General features: G+C 45.9%; 1 protein-coding gene across 1 annotated transcript in view; it reads right to left on the bottom strand.

Annotated features, from left to right (window-relative positions):
* eeig1a (estrogen-induced osteoclastogenesis regulator 1a) overlaps positions 1 to 15,801 on the bottom strand; it is a 29,671-nt gene extending 13,870 nt beyond the window's left edge. Inside the window, exons 1-4 of the mRNA XM_023958893.2 lie at positions 15,640 to 15,801; positions 15,275 to 15,549; positions 3,002 to 3,122; positions 2,508 to 2,537 (exon numbers count right to left, since the gene is read on the bottom strand). Coding sequence (XP_023814661.1) covers positions 2,508 to 2,537; positions 3,002 to 3,122; positions 15,275 to 15,417 — 294 coding nt within the window. The 5' untranslated portion in view covers positions 15,418 to 15,549; positions 15,640 to 15,801. The remainder of the gene's footprint in view (positions 1 to 2,507; positions 2,538 to 3,001; positions 3,123 to 15,274; positions 15,550 to 15,639) is intronic.
* Between the last annotated feature and the right edge of the window lie 5,011 nt (positions 15,802 to 20,812).

Below are 20,812 nucleotides of genomic sequence, written 5' to 3'. Positions count from 1 at the left end.
TGTGATTATACGAGGAAAAACTGAGAAAAGTTGTGGTCTTTAAGTTAAATTTTCACAGATGTATCAGGAATGAACCACGTTAAAACCACAGAAGTACCAATAAACCACACAAAGAACACGTATACCAACATAGAACGTGAACTGTGTGACTACTGTGATGTTTATCTGTAATTCATTAGTGATCCGTGCATCAATTATGTAATTGTAACTGTACGCCGTGTACGTGGTATGAAAGGTTCACACGTGAAAAGTCTGTTAGAGATACGGTCAAGGAAAGACACACATTTTTGTTTGCATCTCACAAAAATTACACACAACTGCGTAAGAATTACGTAATAATCGCGTATAAACTACATAAAATATGCATAAACTGAGTAATTCTCAATCAACCAAAAATGTTGAACAGCTCAAAACCGAATCCACGTAAAAACCCGTCAGCTGAAACCCTCAACAGACATCTGAGAACATCGATGAACACAAGAAACCCTCATGAATGACGTAGATCAGTGTCTTCCAACCTGTGTGCCGTGGGAAATGACTCATTAACTGATCTAAAAACATTTTCCATCTCCAGGATTTCAGCTCTGTGTTCATCCAAACAGGCCCTGATAAAACACTGAGTAGTTAGGAATATGAAACATCATAAAATACTTTTTTCTTTGTGTTTATTTGATTCTTTTAAAGACACTTTGATAAGAATGACGGTACCGCGATTTAGCCGCAGCGTTGGCTCTGTTTTCTGAAAAGTCCCGCCCCTTTAACTGTCTCCACCAATCATTCTGAAGTGGTTAAAGTCTTCACTTCCATGTTCTGATTCTGCTCATAAAGTCTCTCAGTTCCAACAAAAATAGCAGCTAAAGCTCCTCTTTAGCGGTGTAGCTTTCCACAGAATCTGGTGTCAAAACAATGAAGCTCAAAGAAGAGAGTCTGTCTGCATCACTGCATCTCCCATGATGCATTGGGTTAAAGTGACACAATGTGTCGTCCTTGTTAAACGTCTTGAAACCACAACACACGAACCGTTTTTAAATCTTCTAATTAACCTTTTTTACATCTTTTAGAAAAAACAGCTGCAACTTCCAGCTTTTTCTGACACAATTATCACTAAAATGCCTGTGAGATTGTGGAGAGGCTGTAGATCAATACAGACTATGAGTTTCTCCTATTTTTAATTTTTTTTTTAATTTTTGGATGCTGGTGTGCCACGGGATTTTTGTCAAGGTTAAAGTGTGCCTTGGCTCAAAAAAAGTTGAAAAACACTGATGTAGATCACGCATGAAAGACCGACATACGTGGAAAATGCACAAAAGGTTTGTAGTGGCTGTGGGACACGACCTTAAGACGCGTGGGCGGAGTCAGTGAGGAGTTGTCGTTCCTGCTTTCTGAACTTAAACCAGTCAGGATATTTTTTTATGAGTGCAGAAGGTTTCTTTAGTGCAGAGACAGATGTGAGTTTTGTGGTCCAGTCATTGATCTGAAACTGTGGAAGCTGTGGTCTGGATGCAAAGCAGAACAACCAGAGAGGAACTGATGTGAAACGGGAACGTGCACGTGTCCCGTGTGAGCAGAATAAGAGAGCAGATGACGCCAAAGCCGGGCGAGGCGAGGCCGCAGAGAGCCGGCTGACGCTGAGCTGTGGTGGAGAAAGTCTCTGGAGCTGCTGATTAACCACCTTCACCGTTAGAATGTTGCCAATCAGTTCAGGAGGGATAACAACACGTTCAATATGACCTTTGTTTTCCTAATTAGGGATTGATCCGTGTGCAGACAGATCGCCACGCCCAAACACAGACTCAGACAGCAGGGTTCATCCAGGATTGGGCAGATGTGGCATTTTTCCACCAGAACTTTAATCCTGGCATAAACACCCTGCAGAGGGTCAGGAGAACTCTCAGCTTATCACGCTTTCCGTCACGTGTTCAAATTCTGTTCTGTCAGAGGCCTAATGGTCCAAGAATCCAACACGTCCTGCAGCTCAGAGGTCAGTGACCTCTCTGAATTCCATCTCCAGAGTGCGGCGATAACAGCCCGGCAAACACCACGCTCCTTTGTCCAAACAGCATCTGTGTTTCTTCAAATAAACTCTTCCACAGGTAAAAGTTCCTCTTCCTCCCCAGGTTCCCCTTTCTTCAGGAGAGCTTCTGTTTTCATAGGTGTGACTTTAAGGAAGCCAACTCCCAAGAAAGGAAGTGGGGTAAATTTAACTCAGGAAATCCAAATGAAGAACGGGTAAAAACAGAGGAAGCTGTTCCTGTCCGGCCACGCATTTGCACCTCAGCTCAGCTTCACAGAGGCTTTGACCTTGAGGTTCCAGTGGAAAGACGTGACTCATCTTAGGGACTGAAAGGAGCTTCCAGGATGTTTTTGCACATTCTGGGCTGAAGTGCGTGTCGATTGGACCGCTGATCTATAGTGCTGCTAGAAATGCTAATATTTACATGCCGTGGCACTGAAGTTCACAGAGTACCTCCACGTGTTTACAAAAGTGAGAGGAGAGTCGCTCTTACCTTCATGTACGCTTTTCCTCCTTTGAGTTCCTGCAGGAAAAGCATGAGGACAGTATTTAGACTCGCCGTTCTCATCCCAGAAGCCTGTGATTACACATGAAATGACAGGGCGCTGGTCTGAAACGACTGAGTCCTGGAGAGGCTCTCATGAAAACACACTTTGTCTTCTGAACACAAGCTTTTAGGAGATAAGTAGCTAAACTAATCTCCTCTAAAACATCTGAACTTCTTTCTAACCAGCAGGCAGGACTTCAGCTCACATCCTGTTCCTATGTTCTAGCTCCTTACAGATGATGCCAAACTTTCTTCCTGGTGAAATATCAGATCGCTGATGTGTTCCCCCTTTTAAAGGCATGAGGTCTTAACAGCACTTCTCTAGAGTCTCAGGCGCCGTCCCTCAGCTGTCTTCTAATCGTTTCTAAACCACCCCGGTCCACAGAAGCCAACAGCTGCAGAAAAGCGCCATGACGCGCGGCGGGACGGTTGGGACGTACCTTTCTGACCGACACCCTGCAGACAGACGGGTCCAGAACTCCAGTGTGGGGGTTGGCACTCATTTTAGACACAAAGGTGAACCTCTTCCTCCAGCAGACGCAGTTCTCCTGAACCTCTTCCCTGCATGGTAAAAACAAAAGTCAGAAATGTTCAACAGCTTTCATTTTCACACTTGGACTGAAGATTAGAGAATGGACAGACAAAAACACAGAAACAAAGACTTTATGCCAAAGGAAAAACATCTGCACTCCGCCTTGAAGGGCCCATTTCATGCTAAATCCACTTTTTCAGCCTTCATAAATAAAATATGTTCATTGCTCATTAAAAAAAAAAACAGTGGCATTTTGATCCGTTCACGCATCTCTGAGCGTTCCTCTAAAAACCTGCTCTCTGAGCGCCAGTCCCTCCCAACCCATGAACACTTTGTGACATCACAAAGTGAGGACCCGCCCCTTCCAGGAAGAGTCTGCACTGCCAGCTCTGCCCGCCGGCCGGGCTAACAGACACACCCACTTTCTCTGTGGAGCTAGCGGTGATTGGCTAAACGGTTTCATTTTATATGAACATGCACATCCCATCTTTGCAAAAGTGCTGACTTTTTTTTCCGTGGGAGAAACGCAGAGACGCTGCTCAGGCCGACTCTAGGATGACATCATGAAATGGGCGGCACCCACAAAGAAGGAAAGGCGGAGCCTCAGAGATCGAGTCGTCTTACTTCTGGGTAGGAAATGAACTCTGCATTTCCTAAAAACCGTGGGTCAAAGGTCATAGATCTTTGGATATAGTTTACTCTGAAAGGCTTAAGAAAAGCAGGATATAGGGCCTGAAACGCTTTAACCTGCAAGATTCTGGTTTCCCGTTTCAGCCAAACTGCTACTTTGAGGCTTCAAATGACTTTTTTCCAGTCATGCCTGCCTGCGCTGCAGCCTCATGACTGCCATTTCCACTGGGAATCCCATCCGGGAATCACATCCGTCACCAAAACAAGCGGGACGTTCCGGAGGACGGCAGAGCCGATCCAGCATCTGATAATCACTGCCACACTTTATCGTCCGATTTCACAGAGCTGGAAGTTTCTGGAAGAGCTGCAGAGACTCATGAAAAACAGACGAGTCTTCGTGTTCAGCCACAGCACACTTCCATGACGCATCCGGATTCTGCGGTGGAAAAGGAGAACAGAGGAGAAAAAGCTGGATCCCAGCCACTTCTTTCTGAGAGCAAACACAGACATGATCAGGAAAACAACAAATTCCTGAAAACTGTGACCCAGAAGGAGCAGATCTTTGTGGTTTGTAGTTGAAAACGGTCCAGGGCAGCTGGGCTCAAAGTCAAAGTCAGCTTAATTGTCAAGTATGCTGCATGCACAAGACATACAGCACAGATGGAGGACTCCAAAAACTGGATCCACTCTAGTCTGACGCAAGTGATGGGAATAGGGGAGCAACCAAAGCCTCTCCCTTCACAGCTTGTTGTGTGCCGGATCAGGGTTCAGAAAGCCTGTAAACCTGAGCGTTAGCAGGCTTTATGTCCCACATGAAAGAGCTTCCAGGGTCTGGTGTGAGCCGAGCCCCCCTGCAGGCCCTCAGGGTCTGAAGTCCGTCCGAAGGCTTCTCGTCTCAGCATGGTCTTGATTCCATGCAGACATATTCCAGCGTGGGTCGAGGCGGCGGCCTCCGCAAATATGGAGCTCCAGCGACTCCCAAGGCTTCCAGTGAGAGCGGCTCATTTTCAGACAAAAACAGAGACGGCCGTTTCAAAATAGCAGATAGTCATTATGGGGACGAAATCACTACGTCCACATTTGTCACCATCAGTTATGAGAATCTGCTGCCCTGGGAGGAAACTCCTCCTTTCACCCACCAATGCTGCTAAGTAGTAGCTGCTTAGAAAGGCCATCATTGTGGTAAAGTGCTGCGTCGAACAGACGCTGCCCAACATCACGCTGAGATCTCCACATGTGGCATCAGAGGTGGGAAACGTCTGAGTCACAAACTGTGCATCAGAAAACACCACCAGAACTGCTAAACTTTGACCTTTCAGTTATTGGAATAGGAATTTTTTATGAAATGATGCTTTTACGGGTCTCAGAAAATGAAAAACGACTTAATAAAAGTAGAAAAGCTTCTTTGTTTCTTTTGCTTTAAAAAACAACAAAAAAGAGACGATTCCCAGAATTACACAGCTTTCAGAAAAGAGCCACTCCAAGGAAAATGGTGTCTTTGGCGTTTTTAACATGTTCTGGTGGCATTTCTCTCTTCATGGAGGACATACGTAAAGAAAAATAAGATTAAAATCGTGTTTCTGAGTGTTTCTTTATGCCAATCACTGTGAATCAGGAGCAGAAGAAAAAAATGGTATTTGTGACGTAAGAAAATATGATGGGCTGTGATGCTAGCTTGGGGGTACGAGGGGCTGTAAGCTAGTGGGAGAAGGTGTGAACAGAGGGCTGATTTATGGGTGATGGGAAGGGGGGCGGGGTTGCTGCGTGCCAACAGTTCCGCCCACATTTCAGAGGTGACTTTCTAATGAACTCCTGCCGCTCTGCAGAAACTATGTCCTAGAAAACGACACTTTGGATGTGGGGCTGAAAACAGCATCAGCGTCATAACTGGAAGATGACGAAGACGCTTTGACAACAGATGATGGGATTGGATCGACCTTCAGGTCACAACAGTTTTTCTTCATCTCAGAATCTCATTACATCTGCTCAGCATATTACAGAAGAAACTCAGGCTGAAGCTCCGCCTCTCCTCTGTTGAAGGCTAATGTTCCCTCATCACGTCAATCACTTTGCAGCAGTAAAGGCCGTGGGACTACTTCTGTTTCACGCATTTTCCACGTATGAAATGTCGGTCTTCCGTGATCCATGTGTGATCTACGTCATCCATACGCGTTTCCTGCGTTCGTCGATGTGCTCAGATGTCCGTCGAAGGTTTCAGCAGACGGGTCTTTTTGTGAATTCAAGTTTGAGCTGATTTATATATCGCGTACACGGCGCACACATCACGCTCAAATTACATCATTGGTGCATGAATCACTAACGAACTGCACATAAACAGCACAGTATTCCCACGGTTCATGTTCTACGCTGGTTTTCGTGTTCTTTGTGTGGTTTATTCATACTTCTGTGGTTTTAACGTGGTTCACCTGTGAATATTTCATGTAAAGACCACAACTTTTCTCTTTTTTCACGTCGATTCACCTTTGACCAGTTTTCATAAGTGCAATATGAGCTAAACGTACGTTCTGTCTGTGTGACACGGCCTTTAGAAGTGGCTTCCTGTCCTCTGAAGCACCTGCTTCTGCTAGCAGACGCCTGCAGAGCTCCTCCCCCATATCTCAGGTAGAACAGACTCGTGGTTTTTCAAAGAATTCACAGCTTCCTGAAGCTTCGCTGAACCTGTGAGAAGTGTTTCAGTTCAAACACGACAGAAGTGCATTTATAGTCATCTCTGTGTTCTTACAGCCTCCACCTTTGTTTCATTTTTCAGTTAAACGTTTAGAAATGTTGTGTCTTTGGGAGAAAGGAGGCTTTATGCGTCCGTTTTGCAGTTTATTGCAGACGGTGTCATGGTGGACTGACGCTGCCGTAGGACCGACTCCCGGTTAGCCTGAGCTTCCTCCTCATCTTCATCGGGATCCTTTCAGGATACGGCAGAAGCACTGGATACAAAGGTGTCTGCAGCTGCCTTCCCATCATGCACCAGCATGCGTCTTCCTGAACAGTTGCTCTCAGATGGTTTTTAATGAAGCATTTTGGAGCACATGGATGTTTTTCCACAAAGCTGAGTATTTGCTGACGTTGCAGCAGGTTAAAGCCAGAGGGCAAAAGCTCCAGAAAAGGCCTCCGACGGCCTCCAGCCGTCTGAAAGCGTGACAGAGGAAGGAGGAGGACAAGGCCTCCTTGTTTGGGAGGATTTGTTCATGCGTCTGTCCCTGGAAAGGAGCCATGTTCTGGGAAGACCCGAGCACGGGTGCACACACACAAACTGCGCTCTTATCAGGACCCCCACGCTTTGCTTCTCCAGCGTGTAAGGTGGAGCGTTCCCAAAGCACATTCCTCCGTCCAGATGGCTTTGTTCAGGCTCCATGGAAACCTCGCTCTGAGATCCAGTAGCCCCCCTTTCCCCCACCCTGGGCGTTTTCCAAAACCTTCTGTCGGTTGTTTGTAATCTGGCCTGAAACCCTTGAATCTTCTGCTTTAAAGCTTTTACAGCCGGAGAGGCAGCGGTTAAACATTAACCAGGAACTCTGCAGAAGTGCTTTCCTAATCCTGACTGGCCTCTCCGTTCTGCTGCTCGCCGATCCAAGCATCGTGACACCAAGTGACCCGCTCAGACTCCTCGTTCTGGATCAGAGGGCCCAGAGAAGCCCGTTGTTGTCGACTGTGAGCAGGAAACTCCTAAACCAGGAATCGAGACGGAGAACGGCCCTGCTGTGCTGGACAAACGGAGCTGTAAAGGCTTTATTTCATGCTAAATCCATCCCAAACTGGCCTTTTGATCCGTTCATGCGTTTGCTGAGCATTCCTCTAAAACCCGGCTCTCTGAGCACCAGCCCCTCCCACGAAACCACTGGGTCCTCACATTGTGACATCACAAAGTGAGGAACAGCCCCCCAGAGTTTTTTTTTAAGACGTGGGGTCTTAAAAAACAAAAACATTTCATTTTCTAATCCGTTTTGTCTCTTTCTGGGTCACGGGGCTGCTGGAGCCTATCCTGGCCACTTACGGGCAAAGTCAGGGGACATCCTGGACAGGTCTGCAGTCTGTCACAGGGACACAATCACACACACTCATGCACACTCACAATCACACACACTCATGCACACTCACAATCACACACACTCATGCACACTCACAATCACACCCAGGGACAATTTAGAGAAACCAATGAGCCTATTGGGCACGTTGTTGGACGGTGGGAGGAAGCCGGATAAAACCCACGCATGCACGGGCGGGGACAACATGCAAAGGCCCCCCCATTCTGGTTCAGGTCCCCCAGCTGGGACTTGAACCAGGGACCTTCTTGCTGTGAGGCAAGAGCGCTGACCACTGCACCACCGTGCAGCTTTAAATAAATAAAAAAAAAATAAAACAACAGAAATGCTGCCTTCTCCTCCAGGATGAGCAGATCCGGAGGTTTTCCCTTCAACTAACCGTCCTGAGGACAAACGAGCAGCAGGAAGGAAGAACGGACGCCAGAACTCTGCAAAACTGACCGCCAAAGCACGGAGGTCTTCCTCTCTCCAACAGTTCTGTCTGAAGGTGAGGAAGAGGAGAGTCGTTGCTACACAGAACTTCACAAAGCTGTCAGAATATGAGCTCTGCTGACAAGAAACGGAGGAGGTGGAGAAATGAACGAGGAAACATGTGGGGGTGAGGGGTGGGGGGGCGCCCAACAACTGCCCCCCACCCAGCTCAGAGCCAGGCTTCTCCAGCCCAGAAAAAGAGGACCCTCTCAGAGGAAAACAACTCGGTTTGTTTCAGACGTTTCAGGGTTTTAGGACGTGGCAAATGTGGAAAGCCCCGCCCCCTGACGAGTATCTGCATCATGTGACACTCAGAGCTGAACGTCAACATCAAAATAGAGTCTTCCTTCCAAAAAACAGTTTCATTTCTGACTTCATTCCATAAAATCTAACAGAAATGCCTTTAAAGCAGTCTGGTGATGCCCTTTGAGAAAAGAACCACGTTTGCCGAGTGTGTTTTGGAAGCAGCTCCACTCATGTTTCTGACACTAAGGTCTCCTAAATGTCTCTGTAGAACCCAGATGACTCTTTTTGTACCAAAAATGAGTCTGAGTGTAACTGACAGAGAAAAGTCCAACGTGATGCCAGCGTCTGATCGAGAGGTCATGACGAGCACACGGCCCCTGCATGTGATGACTCAACATGTCAGCTTTACTGCAGCCCGGATCTTATCTCTCATGCCTTCCTGATCCCAAAGGCCACAGCCAGAGGGGAAACACAAACAGTGGTCCGGTCCGGACCCGTCCGGCCCGGCGGCAGCAGATAACAGCGGGGCAGCAGAATGCTGAGGAAGCACAGAGGCTGACGTCAGTCTCTCGGGTTCAGACTACACCGCTCAGACTGGATCAGCACTCTGTTATTGTGTTAGCAGATCCAATGAAAAAGGCACATTGGAGACTCCTGAAGAGGAAATAAAAAGGGACAAAGGCTACGTTCACACTGCAGGCTGAAACGACCCGGTTATTTTGCCCCTATGCAACCTGTATCTGATCTGTTCATGACAGTCTGAACGACACAGATCCCATCTGTTCAAATGCAACCCAGGCCACTTGGGTATGTGGTCCTGAATCCGATACGTATCCGATCTTTTGAAATGCGACCTCCATCTGAACGGCCAGGCCACATGAATCCAACCTGTATGTCATCACACACACAGGAGATCACAAAAGTTCGCATTTAATTGGAAATGTGACCGAAAAAACGAATTTTTTCAAAAAAATTGGAATTGAGCATTAAGCCCTCCAGTGTGAACGTAGCCTAAAGGCCCGTTCACACCGGGACGAATTTCGCCCGCGATTTTCGCCGACGTTTTAACGCCTCATGACTAAACAAAGGGGCACCAATGTGAGTGTGCACACCGACGCGAAGAAACGCCATGCGTCAAAGCGTCACTTTTTAAAAAACGCCTCGGGTTCGTTCTTTTGGTTTGACGCGTCACGTCGAAATCTATTCGACCAATGAGAACGGCGCTTTTGCACACGTGTCTGGAACCTCTGAAGTTACAGTAGAACACAACTTGGTGGCGCTCAAACACAAAACTGCCTTGCTGAGCACACATACCAGCGAAGAAGATAGACGCCGAGTTGCATCTACACTGCCGCGAAGAAATAATGACGGACATTCTAAAATATCCCCTTACCAAGTACCAGTTGGAGCAACTGGTGCTTGAAATATTCACGTTTTCTTTGTTTGATTCTGACAAGCGTGTAAATACTTGCTCTCTTCTTCTGAGTGAAAAGCGACTTTAAGAAGCGTAAAGTTGCGCAGCTCCACCTTGTGTACAGGAGTATTTCTGTTTACATTAAGCGCCATCTAATGTCAGGGAATGAAATTGCATGTTCGCTCGGGTCATCGTCAGCGAAAATCGCCTGGGTGTGAACACAAAAAACGTGGCGAAAAACGCTGGCGAATAACGCCTGGCGAATATTCGTCCCGGTGTGTACGGGCCTTAAGGCTCTTGGGGAGGACTGTAGTAGATGGCTGAGAAGCTGCTTGAAGTGCCCTTTAGCACGCACTAGGGCTGTGACGATAACCGCATTACCGCGGTGATGAGGTCATCACCACGGTGATGACCTCATCACCGCACTTTTTTTTTTTTTTTTAACGTTTTGCATATGGTGTGTGTTTGGAACTATAATAAACACATTCATCTTTGCTGATAATTTCCTTTTTCTGCTAGTCCTGTGTTCAGACTTTCTTTCTTTCAGACTGTTGTCTCCTTTTCTCCCACCGCGCTCGTGCTCTCAGTGTCTGCCTTCGCGCTGCACGTGGCACGCGGCTCCGTTTACACAAACAGGCGCGCGCTTTCAGAAGCACACATCCTTATTCTACAACAGAAGTTTCCGTCTCGTGAGGAAATACGAGACGGGGGTATGTAACTGTCCTCCTTCAATCCGTAACACCAAACATGAACGCGCACTGTTAGATTTCCATGAAAATCACTACATGTTTTGTTTGGGAACTATTTTTTGCAGCGTAACATTACGTGTCTGTATAAACAAAGGCGGAGCCTCCTGCCCCGCGTTCTTCATGGGTGTCGGGCTTCACGGCTACCGGAAAGGTGACAGCGTCTGCAGTCTGTTTATTACTGGGCAATAAATAATATTCTGAGAAGATGTCTGTACCAGAGAGCACTGGTGAAACTTGCGTGCAGCTCCAGAGCGGTCCGCTGCAGAAGAATCAACACGCACCCCCCAACACACGTGTGCGCACCTTCCTACTATAACTACACAAGACGCTCCGCGCTCACAAACACGGTCAATCTACAACACCTAAAGTTAGTTCACAAGTTAGATATGTAGTTGTTAGTTGTCATTTGTTGTCATTGTTAACAAAGAATAGTACGTTGTAACTGTATTCATTTCCGATGCGGCCGCCGGGGGATTTTGTGTTTTTTTGTTTTTGTTTTTTTTTTTTTTTGGGGGGGGGGGAGGGGGGCTGCGGTTAACCGCGACACCGCGCCCCCTGGTGGTTCATCACCGCGGTGATGAAAAATTCGACACCGTCACAGCTCTAGCACGCACTCAACTACAGACCAGCTCCACTGACTCCATCTCTGTAAACACAACTTTAACACGGACTTGCGTTCTTCTACATGGCCTCTGCAGTTCATGTGGTTCCGGTCACGGCTGCCCCCCAGCAGCTCCTCTGCTCCTACCCCTCCTCCTGAGAGCCTCCTGGCTCATGTGAGACAGGCTGCAGCCAGTTTCAGGTACAGCTTCAGGAATGCAGCCGGATTCCAGTCAACCCTCAGCTGTTCTCTTCTGCCCCTGCAAAACATTAGGGGGAGCTCCAAAGAGTCTGCAGTCTGTCCACCACAGGGTCAGTTCAGAGCCTCTGATCCACCGCAGCAGGGGTCCTGGCCGGTCAACCGCAGCCGTTACAAGTACTGTACAGGTCAGGATGGACAGTGATAATGTCTTACGGGTAACAATGTACCGATGTTTGATCTCTGCAAAAGAAACTGTTTGTTCTAAATCAAGCGTTGAAATCTAAACAGACACGTTTCTAAAATGATCAGGAAATCCCCTGCAGAGAGGAAGTTCATTTGGATCACCTGATCCCGGCAGAATAAAGCGGCCCGCACCCCGCTCTCTTCCCGCCCATCCCACCAAAGAGCTAACGGCTGGAAAAGCCACGTAAAAACAGGAAGCAGCTGTGGAGACTCTGCGTATCCCACTTGATTTCTAACGCTTCACAAACGGGCTTCTCCACCAGCGTCTTCCTGTCTCCTTATATTTTCTTTCTTCCATTTCTGTCGTCAAACTAAACAGACCCTTCCTGCATCTGAGACGCGCTGGAGACGGCGCTGCACAGGCTGAAGAGTCTTCAGCAGCGCTGTAACCTGACCCGTTCTAACTCAAACTGCGACATCACTGAAAGAATCTTCTTGATCCACTGAGACCGGACAGAAACCGATCCGTCTGTGACTCAGTCTTTCTGTAGAAATCCTCAGAATGCCGACTAGCTGAGGAAGAATCTTTGTTCAAAAAGCTGTAGGAAAACTAAACTTGAATGAATGTTCTGAGCACGGTTTCTCCTCTGCCCCATCCCTCACACAAACACACACTGACCGGGGAGCAGCCGCTGAACCAAAGCCCCCTGAGGGTAGAAAAACTGTTCTGTCACTGAGCCAAACATCATGAACCAACTTCCAATGAGCGACTCGGACTTTGAGCAAGTACGACAACAACAACAAAACCAGACTGACATGCTGACAGATGATAAATGTGAAGAAAACATCCCATAAACACAGCCCGACCCTGAGAGGTGTGGTTCAGCCGCGAGCGGGGGGATAAGTCCTTCTGTTCGAACCCGGGCTAGAAACGTACATACGGAAAACGTCAGCCTTCATAACACAATCACAGATTCATTGTTCTCGTACCTTGGACCTCCAAAGACTTTCCCTGAAACATGCTGATGGTGCACATCGCTTCTGCTGACCAAAGTTCAGTTTGGACTGGAAAGGTCACCGAGTTCTGTGGGGTTGCTGGTTTCTGGGACGAGAACAGCCCCGTCACAAGGAGATGCCTCTGAAACTCAATAACTCAGTCTCTCCATGGTCCAACCTTCTTTAACTTTGATACTTTAATATTTCTTCATGAACTCAGGGATCCTCTGCTTGTCCTTCCTTTTTCTCCCGAGTCCACTGAGGAAAATGTTGTTCCAGACAAGAACATGAGTCCAAAAAAGGAAACACCCAAACCCTTCACAGGTTCTGGGTCTACAGACATCTGGACACAACAAAACCAATGTTTGGTTAAAACACTGCCTGGGTTGGGAGGGATTTTCTGAGGGATTACAGCCAATAAAGTGGGACTTGATTTTGGAGTATTACAGGAGTAAAGGACTGCTGCTAGCACCATGCTAATATATCGCCAATGACCCCTACAGTGGATCTTTACCTGAGTGAACGCTGAAAACGCTGGGCAGAAGGCTAAGACTTTCTACTCCACTTCGACCAGCTCCCGTGACAGGACCACAAGGTGCTCCGAGGCCAACCGTGAGACATACTGTAGTCTATCCAGTAGGTCCTAGGTCTTCCCCGGGGTCTCTGCCCAGTTGACCGGAACACGTCCTCGGGGAGGGTCTGGAGCAGAGACCCGAGGCTCATGAAATTAAGTTTATCAGGTTTTTCACTCTAGACTTTAAGTGAACTAAATTTCACTGGTATTGTCATATTAAAGCACTGAAAGTGTTGCTTAAAATACTTCAGTGAATAAAATCTGATTCAACTTTAGAGTTGGATGAGTCTTTGCGTCTCCTGAACTATTTTGTTACACAGTTGAACAAAATGTTGAAATAAGTTTGAGACGTTCATGTTTGTCTGCTTCTTTGAGGACGGGCTCTTGCATTTGCAGCAAAACCCTGTGAATTAGGTTCTGTCCTGGAGCACAGAGGTCGTCACGGCAGAAAACGTTGACAGCAGACAGAAGCAGTGGCGAAGAAACGTGAACCACCTGAACTGCATCCTCAGTCTGTAGAAAAACATCCCCCATGACCTCTGAACTGACATTTATCAAATATCTTCAGACAAAACAAAACGTCACAATCTTCCACTGAGCCATAGAGCTCTTTGTAAACACAGGCAACCCAAACGAGCACGCGACACATGCACGGGAAGACAGAATCTACGCATCCCAGCTGTCCTGACGAAGACCCCGTGAAGCCGACATGCAGACTGCAGGAGCTGCAGGTCTCACGCCTGTGGCTCCAGCTCGCCACGGACTCTGGAGGCTTTGAGGCCGGTCAGAGCGACACGTTAGATAAGCCGACTGCTGTGTCCCACTGCATTCTGGGTCAAGGCGGAACACAAAGACCACATTTGTGACATAAGCCTCCACCCGATGAGCAGAGAGCCTCCTGGTGCCGTCGCCCTCCCTCTGAGGACGCTTTGTTTCCAGAGATGATAACCCCGACGGGAGGGGGGGGCAATCTGAGCTCTGACATGACCCTGAGAGAGAAGACCCCCGAAAAACATCAAAGAGCGTGGGACGGAGCCCACCACAACTAATATTTCCTCAGAGCTGCACTCCTGTAGGAGGACACAGACCACACAGAGCAACCAAAAGAAGTGCAACAGAAAAGAGCAGCAAACGAAAGCAGAGCAACCAAAGCAACAGAAAACAGAGCAACCAAAGCAACAGAAAACAGAGCAACCAAAAGAAGTGCAACAGAGAAGAGCAGCAAACGAAAGCAGAGCAACCAAAGCAACAGAAAGCAGAGCAACCAAAGCAACAGAAAACAGAGCAACCAAAGCAACAGAAAACAGAGCAACCAAAAGAAGTGCAACAGAGAAGAGCAGCAAACGAAAGCAGAGCAACCAAAGCAACAGAAAACAGAGCAACCAAAGCAACAGAAAACAGAGCAACTAAAAGCAGAGCAACAGAAAAACGGACTGACAGAAAGCCAGAAGCAATCTTGGAGTTCAGAGACTCCCAGACAGAATCTGATCCTGATGATCAGTCAGTTAGGAGGCATTGAAGGAACCGATGGATCAACAGGTGATCTGAAGGAACCGATGGATCAACAGGTGATCTGAAGGTTCCACGTGTGCAGCAGGACGTTTGTGCTGCATGAAAGCTGCTGTTTCTGAAACATCAGCTGTTCCTCAGCTGATCCTGAGCTCATTTATATTCCAGAACAGAAACCTGGCTGATGGAGGCAGAGAAACCCCCAAACCCTGAATGACGGATTGGCTGCTTCAAGCTTCCAAACCAGCTTTCTGACTGAAAGTCCAAGGCAAAGCCAGATGTTGTTTTCCGAAAGGTTACCCAACGACAGCCCCACCTGAGCCTGCCACACCTGTGGTGGGGTAACCTGCACTAGACCTGCCCCGACAACACGCTGGGAAACCGGTTCAGGTTCCAGCCAAGACCAGGACCTGACAGATATTCAAAGAGCAGCCATGGGTCTGGACCTGATGACCACACAGGGTTCTGGATCCGGTTCGACTCCAGCAGCGGGACACCCACATTAGAGAGATGGGGGGGGGGGCTCGGGGGCTCGTGCGCCTTGTGTACCTGGAAGAAGTGGCCACAAAGTCTCCGTCCAGCAGCCGCAGCTTGCAGAACAGAACCCCGTTGACAAAAGGCACGGCGGTCAGCTCCTCCAGGGTCAGCTGCGTCTGGAACTTGAATTTCTTCTTCTTCACAAAGAAGGCCATGGCTTAGAAACGCTGAGAAATGAGCGACGGCGCGTCTGAAAGCAGCTCCGAGGCGGCGGCGGCGGCGTTTGATGTTCTACAGAACGGTTTCACGCGAACCCCGCTTCTCCAGACCGAATCCGAGCCCGAAACCTGGGAGAAAGAGAGAACGTGTCGACGGAACCCCTCTAAAAACGACAGCAAAGTTGGAAAAAAGTTGTGATAAAAGCGACACAAACTCACCTGAAGACATGTCGACTTCCGTCGGTCTCAGCGGGACGAATCAAAGCGCCAGAAAAGATGAATCAGAGCTTCTTACGGCCCGCAGGCGAGAGGAGGAACTTTGTCACCAGCATCGTCAAGCTAAAGCAGCACGTCAGGTGACTTCCTGTTCACGGCTTTCAAAATAAAAGACGAAATTGGCCAAAGAGGGGAAAAACAAAACATGAAAGAAAAACCATGGCGGGTGTAGCAGGTTAAGAAATCTGATGGATGGAAATAACCACAACTGGATCATTTAAAGAAGCAATGAAGTTCTAAAATGTATAATAAAATCTTTTAAAGGACTGCATCTGTCCATTCATTCATCCACGATCACACAATTTTATTGTATTAACTGAAACATGCTGTTGAATTAAGTTAAAAAGTAACATTGGAAAAATTAAAACAAGTTTATTCATGTCTCTCTTTAACAATTTACTCCGACATGCTCTTCATAAAGTACTGATTCAGATTTTGGTTACTAAGGAAACAGAAGAAACTTATTTAAACGTTAACCACAAACGCTACAAAGAAAGAAAGAAAGCAAATGTGTCAGAAGTGGATGAACTTCCGGTGGCTCAGCATTGTCGAAACTGATTCTTCTGGGGGGAAACAGCGACACCCAGCGGTCAAAGTGTGACATGATTTCTTGCAGTTTCTTGAAAAAACGACTTTTAAAACGTTACATCAAACTCGTGACACTGTTTTCAAACTCACTCATCTGTTTTTACGTTAACAAAATCTGACAAAAATGTTCCTGATGGAGTTTTTTCATCACTCATACAGTGAATTCTAAATAAATGAGCCTTCAGTTATTGCACAGACTGAGATTTTTTAATCTGCATGTAGGCAAAGCGTGAATTGAAGTCAGTCAATCAAATAAACTCGCTTTATGAATAATTAAGAATATATAATATAAAAATATTGTCTTTACAAACTGTAGTATGATTGAACAGAATAACACATCACCAGCAAGCACCAGAGGGCAACATTGCTCCATCAACAGGTTTATGGAACTACCTGCACAGGTAATCATTCCCTCCTGGAATGAGTTTTTTCACAGGGGAAAACTGACCTCCAGACATTTTCTGAACAGAACGGAAGCGTGAGCAAACTGCAGTCAGTTTGGACAAAGAAACGCCTTTGAAAATGACTCAGAATGAAGTTTTTCCAAACTTACAGACTTTACAAGTAATGTGTCAAATTAAGAACATTCTACTAGAACCCAACCATATGTATCATTTGGGATCTTTTTTAACACCGCTCAAACAGTTGCTGGCCTCTAGCATGAGCTCATGCTTGGCTAGAGCCAGGATTTGGACATCAGGACTTCAGTGTCTGATGATGTTTGTGACTGAGGCCTTTGCACCTCTGTGATGCAAATCTTCCATGTATGTCCTACAAGCCCTGACAGGAAATACAATCAATCCCTCACAGGACAACAGAACTAAGAAAAAAATGAAATGAATGTTCTCTAAGACGAACAAAACTGTGCTGAAACTCACAAAGTGTCACATATCAGACTTTGAAAACCAAATACAGATGAACTGTTTGGGCAAAAAGGTTTTTTTGTCTTCTAAACTCAGTGTGTCGACTCCTGACTTTTGACCTTGGATCAATGTATCTTTTGCTTGACGTGGAAGTTTAAAGAGTCTAAAGGGAAAGATGCTGAACACGAGATGAAAACACATCTATGTGTGCGCTGCCTTCCTCTAGTCACGGAAGAAAACACAAACTGAAGGTTAGCTTTGACCACCTTCAAAGGAGGAGAAAATCCCCTTTTATTGAAAGACTCAGTTGGAATAGATCAGAAAGCAGATGGACGGCCTTTAACCCTGGTGCTATCCTATGACCCCCTCTTCCATTGAGGTGTTCTCCCTACCATGGCAAAGGTGGATAAAGGTGGAAAGATTTCATGTAATCCATGGACACCAGTGAAGATCACAAACCATTGAAGAAAAAAGGTTCAGAGCACTGTCTAGTGGGTCTAGATGACCCAACTCCCAACGTTAAAGTGCCTAGGATAGAACAAGGGTTGCAAACGCAGTTGAAAGCAGGAAAAAGACGCTGCAGTCCTGCTCTGGACAGACAAACACGCTCAGTCATGGAAAACCAGGAGGTGCCGTGTTTCCGGGGAAAAGTTCTTGTCGTCTCAGCTGATTGGAGAACCAGAAGGTGAAGTCTGTGGAATAGAAGCGCCTCCAGCTTCGTATGGTAAACAGTGGCTAAAGAAATCGGAATGAACGCCTAATCAGAATCAAATGCCTCATGTAAACACTCTGCCCCAACACTCGTTTGGATGCAAATTTCCTTCCGATGGAGATGTGTGGGTTATGCTGATTGTTTATGTGAACCGTGGGTCACTTCTGTGCTGGCTTTCCGTCATGCATAGACAGCGTGGCGTTCCGGAGGACGTTTGGACCACGGTCTGTCCGGCCGCTCTGCGTGAGCGAGCTGCCGGTGTGGGTACCGGATGTTCTCGGGGTCCTTCGGGGTCCTTCGACCAATGATGACGTCACACTATTTGATTGGCTGTAAGTTGCCACGACCAATGAGTTAACGTGGCTAAGTTTTTTTTTAAACTTTATTGACAATTGCGGTATCATACATTAACAATGACATTAACGTTAACAACGAACAATAACAATGTAATGAATATTGCTTCAACCCAGGCTAAATGAGGATCAAATCACAAACTTAGATTCTCCGCTCTCGCTGTCTGAACTTCATGAAGCTCTGTTACTTATGCCCAATGGTAAAGCACCAGGGCCTGACGGCTTTCCTGCTGAGTTTTATAAAGAATTCTGGGAACAACTGGCACCAACATTTTATAAAACTGTCACATCTATTAATGAGAGCCAATCAATGCCACCTAACATGAACTCAGCCAACATAATTCTTCTTCTAAAACCAGACAAAGATCCCACTAGTCCTTCAAGCTATCGCCCTATTTCTCTAATCAATGCAGATGTAAAAATTATCTGCAAAGCACTAGCACAGAGAATAGAAAAAATCACTCCTCACATAATTCACTTCGACCAGACTGGATTCATCAAAGGCAGACACTCGGATGATAATGTCCGTAGACTAGTTAATATAATAGACTTTGCCACCATTAAAAACCAGGAAATGACGGTACTATCGCTGGATGCTGAAAAAGCCTTTGACAGAGTTAATTGGAAGTTCCTTATTGCTGCCCTCCAGAAGTTTGGTTTTGGAGAAGCATTCATCAATTGGATCAAAATATTATATCACAACCCCAATGCATCAGTTAGAACTAATAAACAGACTTCAAACAGGTTTTTTCTTGGAAGAGGAACCAGACAGGGCTGCCCACTCTCTCCTTCTCTTTTTGCTATATTCATTGAGCCTTTAGCTGCAGCAATAAGACAGAATGAGAGCATTATAGGAATAAAAACCAAACACAGCCATCATAAAATTAGTCTTTATGCGGATGACATATTACTGTTTTTAAGGAATTTACATTCTGTAAATGAAACAGCAATGATCATAAATGAATTCTCCTCCATATCAGACTATTCCATTAATTGGAATAAGTCTGTTTTATTACCACTCAACAGGAATATGGAACAAAGACTCACAATTCCAGTTAAAACAGGAAATATCAAATATCTGGGTATCTACTTTTCCCCCAAACTATCAGAACTGGTGCAGCTAAACCACACCCCATTACTGAAAAGCATACAGGACGATCTAACACGCTGGACCAACCTGCCTTTGTCCCTTATGGGCAAGGTAGCCACGGTTAAAATGAAAATCTTACCCAAGGTTAATTATCTCTTCTCAATGATTCCCACACAACCGCCATTAAAATGGTTCAAAACATTAGACTCATCCATATCAAGCTTTCTATGGAACAACAAACCTGCAAGAATTAGTCTAAAAACTTTAAAATCTGCAAAAAGCTGTGGAGGATTAGAATTACCTAACTTCCACAAATACTTTCTTGCAAATAGATTACAATACATCTTAAAATGGTTAAAAAATAATCCAGAAACCAACTCATGGTTAGACTTGGAACAGGCGTTATGTGGAAAGATCAACCTGTCACAGCTACCATTTATTAGCCAAACAGTTAAAAAACAGGATTGTTTCAAAAGCATTAATATAAATGCCACCTTAACAGCCTGGTGGGAATTTCTCAAAATATCAAAATCATCAATTCAACCGTGCAAAATGACACCCATCTGGAACAACCCGGACATCCTTATTAACAAAAAAATGATTCACTTCCCAGCTTGGCAAGCAGGGGGCATAAAACAACTAGAGCACGTAATTATTGATAGAAGATTCATAACCCCCCAGGAACTTCAAGACAAACATGGAATAAATAACTTCTTGGAATATCAGCAACTTAAATCAAGTATTACTAAAAAGTATAAAATTAAAGACGACGATTTAAAGCTACCAGATGTAGTTACCACTCTGATTAATTTTTCAATGAATAGAACTCTCTCCAAAATATACAAACTTTTATGTAATTTAGATAACAATATTGCCCTTCCAACAAAAAAATGGGATGCAGATTTGAGCATCAGCACAGATGAAAGCTTCTGGTCAGAACTTTGTCTAAACACCTTTAAACTGACAAAAAGTCCAAATCTGCAGCTAATCCATCTCAAAACTCTTCACAGAATTTACTACACTGGACAGAGGATGTTCAAGATGGGTCTCAGTAACTCAGACATTTGCGAGCACTGTGATAATAATCTACCCGACAGCTACATGCACGCACTGTGGTTCTGCACTCCTGTCCAGGCTCTCTGGCAGCAGGTATGTGCCGATTTATCAGTCTGGCTTAAGGTTTCAATCACTGCCTCACCGTCACTTTGTGTGCTTGGTGACATGAGTGCCATCGATATAGAAGAAGGATTAGCATCTATCATTTTCATAACTCTTTGTATTGCCAAAAAAACTATTTTAATAAATTGGAAAAACAAGAAAAATATAAACATAAGTCAACACAGAAATCTGCTGTTTGATCATATCAGCTTGGAAAAAATGTCAGCCCAAAGCTCAAGTAACTTTGAAAGAATTCAGTCTCTCTGGTCTCCTGTGGTTGACTCCATGACTTAGGGGGTGGGGGGCTTGGTCGTCGCTGCTCCTTGCCCTTCTGCCGTGGTTTGGGGTGGGG

This window comes from Oryzias latipes, chromosome 9, assembly GCF_053564925.1.
Source record: "Oryzias latipes strain Hd-rR chromosome 9, Olatipes_Hd-rR_3.1".
In the NCBI taxonomy this organism is placed as follows: domain Eukaryota; kingdom Metazoa; phylum Chordata; class Actinopteri; order Beloniformes; family Adrianichthyidae; genus Oryzias; species Oryzias latipes.
The sequence above is the reverse complement of the archived record's forward strand: the minus strand, read 5'-3'. Positions and strand labels throughout refer to the sequence as shown.